The following is a 9,035-nucleotide window of genomic DNA, read 5'->3' as shown; positions in this document are numbered from 1 at the left end:
TGCGCGCCAGTTTTTCCTCGTCCGCTTCCCATTCTCTGGTTTCTTCGTCGCTGGAGGTTTCATGGAATCGGCGTGAAAGTTGTTGTTTTTGTGGCAGCGGCATTGTCTGGTCCCGCTGCGGCTGCTTGTCGTCTTCGAGATCAGCTCGTCAGTTGTGGCCGTGAGGGGGGAACACCACAACAGACTCTCCGTTCAACTCTCTCTCCCTTCCCCTCCGTCTCTCTTCGCGTGGCGGTGCTCCTGCTCTCTTGCCTGAAAACAAAAAAACCGAAGCAGACAAACACAACAGAGCGCCGCCGCTCACTTTATACTCCGACTCTACAGACGAGGGGGAAGAAAAAAAAAACAATCAGCAAAAGATGAGTTCATATTTCGTCAACTCACTCTTCTCCAAATATAAAAGCGGCGACTCGTTACGCCCAAATTATTATGAGTGTGGCTTCGCGCAGGACCTCGCCGGAAGCCGGCCCACTGTGGTGTACGGTCCGGGCTCCGGTGCCACTTTCCAGCACGCTCCTCAGATCCAGGACTTCTATCACCATAGCGCCTCAACACTGCCCAGCAATCCGTACCAGCAGAGTCCTTGTGCGGTGACGTGCCACGGCGAGTCCGGCAACTTCTATGGATATGACGCCCTGCAAAGGCAGACGCTCTTCGGGGCTCAAGACGCAGATTTGGTCCAATACAGCGACTGTAAGCTGGGAGGCGCACCCGGACTCGGCAGCGAGGACGCGGAGGGAACCGACCAGAGCCCTTCACCGACGCAGCTCTTTCCCTGGATGAGGCCGCAAGGTAAGAACTTTTTCTCTCTGTTTGCGAAGCATCCTCATAAAAGTAGAAATAGGAGCAAATCTGCGACCCGCTACTCTTGGTGGGGAGGGCAGAATATTTGAGAGTTTGCGGAAAGCAGAGGACAAAAGTTTGGAAATGTACTATTTAATAAAGGTAAATGGGAGGGGTGGTGGTGGTGGGAGGGGGGGCTTCCGTGGTCAAAACGGAAGACAAAGACATGTTTATGGTTTTATTGCCGGGCACCAAAACTTGTGAATGACTTCGGGGTTTTAAATTGCAGCAATCGTACCGTGGTGGATGGGCGAACACAGAGAAGGGAAGCAGACTATGGAAAGAATGGTTGTGTGTGAAGGGGATGGGACGTGGGATGGGGAGGAGGGGTACGCGGGGGGGGGGGGGGCGCAGACCAGAGAAGGAAGAAGTGAACCTCATCAGAAAGCCCCCCCCCCCCCCCCCCCCGTCTGCACCAGATGGGAAATAGTTGTTGGCGGTACAACAGTATTTGCAGCTCTCAAAGACTTGCTTTAGACGTGCAGCTCCGACCTGGGTTAAACTTTTACTGCATTTTCCCTTTTACGACTTTTTTTTTGTGGTCTTCTGAATTATTTAGCTACACGGGGGCCATGCTGCCTGCATGAGGGAGATGCGGGTGGCGGGGAGCGGGGGGGGGGGGTGTAGGACGACATGGAGACAAAATAGAATTGAGTTTCCTTTTTATGTTAGTTTTGAGCAGGGATACAGTGTGTGCATTGTGTGTGTGTGTTTGAGAGAGAGAGAAACAGAAGGAGAATTTGGCGCTAACTGAAACCGAATCGTTCTTCATTTCAAATCGAAACAGTAGCACAGCACCTTTATTGCGCAGCGTGTCTTTCTTCCAACACTCTGTTTTGATTTATTTTATCGGTTTAGCTGAAGATCGCAAATAACCGCGTCATCATTTTACAGCTAGCTTGCCGGACGATCGTCAAGCAAAAAATACCAATAAAAGCTAAACACGGCATCTCTCCCTTGTTGCCCTTCGGCAATGGTGAATCGATGCTGGTAAAATACAAGTGTACAAGTTCACTTATGTTTCCGCGTGCCCGTTTCGCAAGCCTGTGTCAACCTGCGGTGCCTTCTGGCAACGTGTCAGTCCTTTGTGTATAATGCCAGAGACCTTGGTCGAGTGTTTGGTGCTTTCTAATTTGCATATGAAGCTATAGCAAAGACGAGATTTATCCAAGGGAGCCCAGTTTACACTATTAGTCCGGTAATGAATCGTTTTGGGATAAATTCTGCGTTCAGTGATGAGACTCGAAACAGGAAAAGGCGCGCCATGTTCGAAGCTCGATGTAATGCAGCTAAGGCGCGCTAAAGGAAAATGTATCTCTTGCGCGCGCGCACACACACACACACACACACACATTCACAAGTAATCTAAGAACAGGCAGGATTTCTGCGCGGTCATTTGTGTGTTCAGTCATTCAATAAACGTGTCAGCACTAAACGCAAAATTGTTCTTGTGCTGTCGTTTGGGAAATCCCCTTTTAGACCCCTTGAGAACGTTCTTTTATTTTTTTGCAACCACAAGTTGTATACTTGACTTTAGTCCGAATACCAGATCGCTCAAACCGGGAAGGAGGAGGTTTCTTTTGCATGTCTGAGGAGCGTGGGCCCTCTTTAAACACTTTGGTGACATATTCTACAACAATAGGTCCCCCAAATGAATTGTAATCATTTCTTGGAAACATGTTTTGCAAACTCATTGCTGCAACGTGAAAACAATTGGACTGACAATTCCATTCAGAGGGAAGATTTGGTCTTGATTTGAACTTAAAAAGCCGTTGTTACTGAAGTTTTGTCCACCCGTCACGATTTACCCGTTCTAATGCGTGATCGTTATGACGAGTGGCATATTTTGTCCGTGTGCCGCATATATCCCCTTTTATGGTAGGCTATCAAAACGTAGGACAAACAGTTTTATGGAAATATAATCACTCACATAAATGCCCCATGTGTGTAATCTGTCGGGAGGCATTCACTGTAAAATGTGTTAATATTCCTTTTATTTTTAAAGTCTTTCCTTTGATGTTGATGAAAATTCAGATTGCGCCGTATCAGAAATCATGTTGAGGTTTTAAATTAAAAATATACATTCCGGCTTGTTTTGTTTCACTGCACCCCGTTGAACTAATGCACATTGGATTTAAGATTAAAATGAAAGTATTTGGAGGGAAAACCTGACCTTATGTGTGAATTGTGGCATATGTGGATGAGTAATTGGAAACAATTTAGAATGGCTTCGGTTTATTAATCATTTATTAACTTAATATTGGAGTTGTGAACTGCTTTTCCACCAGTGCAACAAATCTGCAAAACCGTTCCGCTGGTGCAGAGCGAACAAGCCAAATTCCCTTACGCTTCATTTAAAGTTTTTCCATTTATTGGATCGTTTATTAGTGTTGCAGAATCATATAAACACACAGGAAATGTTTTTCTCTATAGCTCTGCTGTGCACGGGCGTACTCTTAGTTGAAAACTACTTTCTTCGATAGATTTTATTTATATGTATTTATTTATGTATTTATTTATTTTTATTTTATTTTCATTTTGGGGGGGGGGGCACTATTTGATTGGAACATCCAGTCTCGAATAATATGTCCCAATCTGCCTCATTGTTCTCACCACCTCCCCCAGTAGCTGCCGGAAGGAGGCGAGGCCGACAGACGTACAGCCGGTACCAGACTCTGGAACTGGAGAAGGAGTTCCTGTTCAACCCGTACCTGACCCGAAAGCGCCGCATCGAGGTGTCGCACGCGCTGGCGTTGACGGAGCGGCAAGTCAAGATCTGGTTCCAGAACCGCAGAATGAAATGGAAAAAGGAGAATAACAAGGACAAGTTCCCCAGCAGCAAAAGCGAACAGGAGGCGGTGGAGAGAGAGAGGAGGGAGAAGGAGCTACGGGATGGCGGAGCAGTCGCTGCGGGAGGTGGAGGAGGCGCCGAGGGCGGAGGAGGAGGCGGCGGCGGTGCTTCGGTGCCGGTAGCGGGAACAGCTGGATTACAGCCCGCTTTGGGCGATGATTGCTGTGAGAAAAATCATAAGCAAATGTAGGGGGGTAGGGGGATAGTTTGATTTGGCATAATGGGGCGAGTTGGTGGTGGTCTGAATTGCGGATTTGGCTGTCCTGCTCTCTATCCATGTTTCAATCGATGGGACCGAACTTTAGTTTCCAAAACGGCGACTGGCTATCTGATAGGACTGGAAGGGGCCCCCACGGTGCCCAGTTCTGCTGACCGTAAGGAATGAAAAAAAAGAAAAGGAAAAAAAATATGTGCAAAAGTACTTAATAAGGGCGGGATTAATCAATCCAACATAGTCTACTTTAGTGAAGAAGAAGAAGAAAAAAAGAATGATACAACAATGATAGCGTCCTTTCTTTGTTGAACACTTGTCGTGGAAACATTTCTATATTGTTCCAAGTTTGTCATTAACAATTTTATCTTTGGCAGCTGTATAGTTTTTAAGTTAAGATGATGATGATGATGGTGCACTTTTTACTGTACTTCTCACTCCTATGTTGTTGTTGTTATGGCAATTGTTATTAATGATGAAGTTGATGGCGTAGCAATTAATGAAATGTCCAACAACATGAAACTGCCTATTTATGCCGTTTTAGTAGGTCGGGTCTCTTTTTTAAAACACTTTAATTGCCGTTTATCGTTTTAGTTGTTTGTTTTTTTTTGATTGATGGTGTTTGTTTATGCTGTCTTCCTTTTTCTCTTTTGGGATTAAAAGCATGCGCACAGTGCGGTTAATAAAAAGAAAACACTGATAAATAAAAAGGATTTTAAAATGTACAGAGTTAATGATGGGTTCCACGTTTGTTTTAAAGTTTCGTTGTTATCGGTGATTTACCTACTGACGTGTTTATGGTCAACTTTGGAGGCATTAGTTAGTGAACATAAGGCTGACAAATAGTTCCTTGTCCTTTTATTTAATATAAACTCTCATTTCGAAATTGTATTTTCTGTCATAACACAGACTGTTAAACGGCAGTTCAAGTCTCTTTTTAAAGAAAAAAAACGCGCGCACACACACACCCACACACACACCCACACACACACACACACACCCACACACACACACACACACACACACACACACACACACACTTATACACACTGAACACCCTCTGCCTATTCAAACACACTTTTATTTATGGCACACTCCTCCAATTATATCGTTGCAAGTCTGCAGCCGAGTCACAGATTTACACTGCCCTCAGTCATCATCAAGCCAAACACTTTCAGGAGGGTTGTTTCCATATGGAACGATCAAACACAAGAACCAAGTATTGGTTGAAGCATAAACGCCCCCACCCGATATGGTTGAACACATGCGGTAATAAAAGCAAGAATATGTAGTCATTTCTAATTTTTCAGTGCTGCACTTATTTTACAAGTATATTCAATAGCGTGGAACATTTGTAGAAATTTGGAAAAATACGCGGCCATGAAAAGTGCTTACACCTGATTCCGGTTTTGTACGAGGCGATCGTCATTCCAATTTAGATATGTGGTGAGAAAAGCCCACTTAATTGTTTGATAGTCACAAGAGCCGCGTGTAAAGTGATGAAAACGCACGTTTGCCTCACGTGTGCCCAGCTTGCTAACTAAAATTAGATGGCACTGTCACTTTGATCCTTACTTCTGTCAAACAGCAAAAGCAATCAAGAGAATATTATGCCACTAAGTCTGATTTATAGTGTACTAAAAAAAAGGAATCAATTCAAGCATGTAACCCTTTCATGCTCAAATAATGACAACCTACTGTACATCAGGATTTTTATATGAAAACTTTAACCCTTGTTTTATTTGGACATTTGTTTTATTCAAATATACCGGTACTTGATTACCCTTGCAACTGGCTTCTTGGCAGCCAGGTTGTCCTGACCCCATGTTCTTTCCTGGGATTGTGGTTAGCACGCTCTTCCCTAAACTAGAATAAGATGAAACAAAACTAGAATGAGAAGACACAAAACAGCATAGAGAAGAGTACATGTTTTAGAAGACTATAAATAGATAAAGTATAAGTGTGTAACTTTTATTGTAAATATATGATTGAATATATGATCCGAACAGATCATTGCATTTGATAACTTTGGTTATACATCATTTTCTTCTCATTTTATTAGTCTTTAGACATGGAAAAAATAATAAGGGCAGTGGCAACACACAAAAAGGTCCATTTTAGTGGTCGATGCACAACTGTGACGGAAAATGAATTAATGTCAGAGAAAACAACATTTGAATAGCTGTCCACTCTAGTAACCACTGTCCTTGAAAGGGTTAAACCTCTAAAAGCGGTACTGTATCTGTCCACTATCAACCTCCAGCTTGTAAGGACTGCAGATGTGTTAACAGAGAACAAATGGAAATGAAAATAACGCAAGGAATATGTTTCCACGGCCATACTATCATTACTCCAAAACCTGAAAAAGGAAAAGGACATTTTTTTAATCAACGGCTTCACTTGATTAAATATCAGCAAATGCAAATATGATGACTAATGAATTGAAGTTTTTTTTAAAGATGTACCTCACACGTGTCAAAAGAAGTTAACCACTGTAAATATGAAAAACAACAAAATACTGTACGAGCTACACGCCTGTCCACTGGTGAGCACATCTGCCTCTCATTGCAGAGCTTTGGGTTTGGATTCCGGGCTCCATTCTGGGGAATTTACAGTACATGGTTTCCTTTTTTCTCTGTGTACAGTAATCCCTTGTTTATCACGTTGGTTACATTCCACAAAGAACCTGTTATCAGTGAAATCCAAGAAGTAGTCATCTTTAATTTTTGCAATCATTACACATCCAATATAATACTGTAATGAATGAAACCGACAGTTTGTCAAAACTGTACAGAACGTTTCATCGACATTGTGGGTTTGTCATGGAGAAAAATTGGCAAAATGTGCAGCAATGAGGCGCAGAGACTGTTAACATTGGGCTATAGTCCCTTCACAAATCAGGTTGCAGAACACAATGGACAGTAAAAAAAAAAATGAACCGTGTCATAGCGAGGGATTCCTGTACTCAGTTTTTTTCACACCTTCTAAAATACATGCATGGTAGGTTATATGAGCACTCTATATTGTTCCGAGATGTGATTAGGAGTGTCAATGGTTGTTCATCGATGTGTGACCTGCGATTTGCTGGCAACCAATTCAAGGTGTGCCCCCCTTCCTGCCCAAAGATGTCTGGAATGGGCTGCAGCAGGCCCGTGACACTCATGAAGATAAGCGGCCTGGATAAAGGATGGATGGAAAATAACATGCATTAACTTCTGCTTCTATAAGCCATTTCAAAATTCAAAGTCATTTGTTTGACAACGTTTTGGTGTGTTTTCAACAAAAATATAAGATAATAAACCATTACATAATTTGATTTGCCAAGTTCAAATCCGAGCTTGATACTTTTGATGCGACTTTTTATTTGTCATATCATATGTTTTGCCATGTTTGGTGCAGATACTCAGACACGTGAAATTCATATTTTTACAGAATATTGGTTAAAAAGTATTTCGACTCATAATTAGCAAATGTTTCATTTAATCTAAATAGGCCTTCTGATTAGATTTTTAAAACAATATCATGATAATGACAGAGTTGAAAATCAATTCAAATTTTTGAATTTTTGCTGAAGATAACATGCACATGTTAGCTGCTCTGCTAATTGTTCAGAGAAAAAAAATCATAGCTCTTGAATAAACAAAGGACAATTTTGGGTGCCTTGCGATTGGCCGGCACCAGTTCAAGGTGTCCCCCACACTTCCGGCCAAAAACAGCTACGATAGGATCCAGAACGCCCGTAACCCTAATGAGGAGATGCAGTTCGCAAAGTGTATTGAGGGATGTTACGAACAGTGTTGCATCGGTTTGACACTTTATTACCAATGAAAACCTTGAAAAACAATAGAATAATGTAAAAAACAAAATAGTGTACTTACCTAGCGGTGTGCATATGGTGAGAAAAGTTAGCTTGATGCTGTTTATCTGCTGAGTCATGGATGTCATTTTATTTCCTCAAGATGATTAAAATATTCTGATTTTAGAGTTGAACACAATATAAATTAAGTAAAGTTCAGCAACAATGGGTTTGATTTTATTTTTTGTGAGGAGGGAATGCATTAAATTGCAGAATGGGCTCACCATACAGAGAGTTCTATATACTGTATGAATATATAAAATTTGACTAACTTCACAAAGAAGGATTTCCACAAATTTAAATCTGTTGCATCACACAAAAACAAACCTTTGTGGGTTTTCTCCGGGTACTCCTGTTTTCTCCAACATTACAAAAATATGCACCAGAGGTTAAGGGAACATTCTAAATCTGTGGTTCTTCACCTTCTTAGAAGTACCAGTACCAGATAAGAAACCCCTTTATTAGTCTCACAATGGGGAAATTCCCAATTCACAGCAGCAAAGTTATGAAAGGAAGAAATTGAACAACAAAATATAGGAGCTGCTGGAAAGGCAGCCACTCTCGCGGCGCCATTTTGAAGTCAAAATAACAAAATAACACAAGACAACACATAGGACACAGACAGTCGTTCAATCTTCACCAATTTTCTGCATACACTTTGTTGTCTGAAGCAGTTATAGATGAAAGAGGAGAGGATCAAAGTGTCCTTTCTCCAGTGGATCAGAGACGTTGTGCTGAAAATGTGCACACGTCTGCTACAAGCTAAGTTTTGAAAGCAAACACAAAGCTGAAGTACCTAACCAGTTAATATCCATACTCACCAAACCTTTCATTATTCATTTATACATTTTCCGATCCGCTTATCCTCACATGGGTCGCGGGGGATGCTGGAGCCTATCCCAGTCGTCTTCGGGCAGTAGGCGGGGGACACCCTGAACCGCTTGCCAGCCAATCGCGGGGCACACAGAGACGAACCATCCGTGCTCATACTCACACTTAAGAACAATTTAGAGTATTCAATAAGCCTGCCATGCATGTTTTTGGAATGTGGGAGGAAACTAGGCCGTAGAAAACCCACGCAGGCACGGGGAAAACACGCAAACTCCACACAGGGACGCCGGAGCTGGAATTGAACCTCTGCACTTCAAGGTTGACACGTGATCCACTGGACCACTGGGCCGCCCAACACTTCATTCGTGAAAAGTAAATATATGTACATGTATATATATATTTTTTTTACAAATTCTAGATATTTTAAAAAACACATTTATTAA

General features: G+C 42.2%; 1 protein-coding gene across 2 annotated transcripts; it reads left to right on the top strand.

Annotated features, from left to right (window-relative positions):
- Positions 1-243: 243 nt before the first annotated feature.
- LOC127590259 (homeobox protein Hox-B8a) lies at positions 244-4,630 on the top strand. 2 transcript variants are annotated; one of them, XM_052049787.1, is made up of 2 exons: positions 244-792; positions 3,472-4,630. In XM_052049787.1, exons 1-2 carry the CDS (start codon positions 360-362, stop codon positions 3,882-3,884), a joined length of 846 nt encoding a protein of 281 aa, XP_051905747.1. In that variant the 5' UTR covers positions 244-359; the 3' UTR covers positions 3,885-4,630. The 2 variants fall into 2 exon arrangements, with proteins under 2 accessions (XP_051905747.1, XP_051905746.1); XM_052049786.1 differs by having other exon boundaries at positions 3,469-4,630.
- Positions 4,631-9,035: the final 4,405 nt, after the last annotated feature.

Source organism: Hippocampus zosterae, chromosome 17 (genome assembly GCF_025434085.1).
Source record: "Hippocampus zosterae strain Florida chromosome 17, ASM2543408v3, whole genome shotgun sequence".
In the NCBI taxonomy this organism is placed as follows: Eukaryota; Metazoa; Chordata; class Actinopteri; order Syngnathiformes; family Syngnathidae; genus Hippocampus; species Hippocampus zosterae.
Note: the sequence above shows the minus strand (reverse complement) of the source record. Positions and strands in the feature narration are given on the sequence as shown.

Bases quoted from the DNA above. Each gene is read 5' to 3' on its own strand.
- LOC127590259 (XM_052049786.1), top strand. From the start codon at position 360: ATGAGTTCATATTTCGTCAACTCACTCTTCTCCAAATATAAAAGCGGC. The intron at 793-3,468 runs GTAAGAACTTTT...CACCTCCCCCAG, and splicing joins TCCCTGGATGAGGCCGCAAG to TAGCTGCCGGAAGGAGGCGA.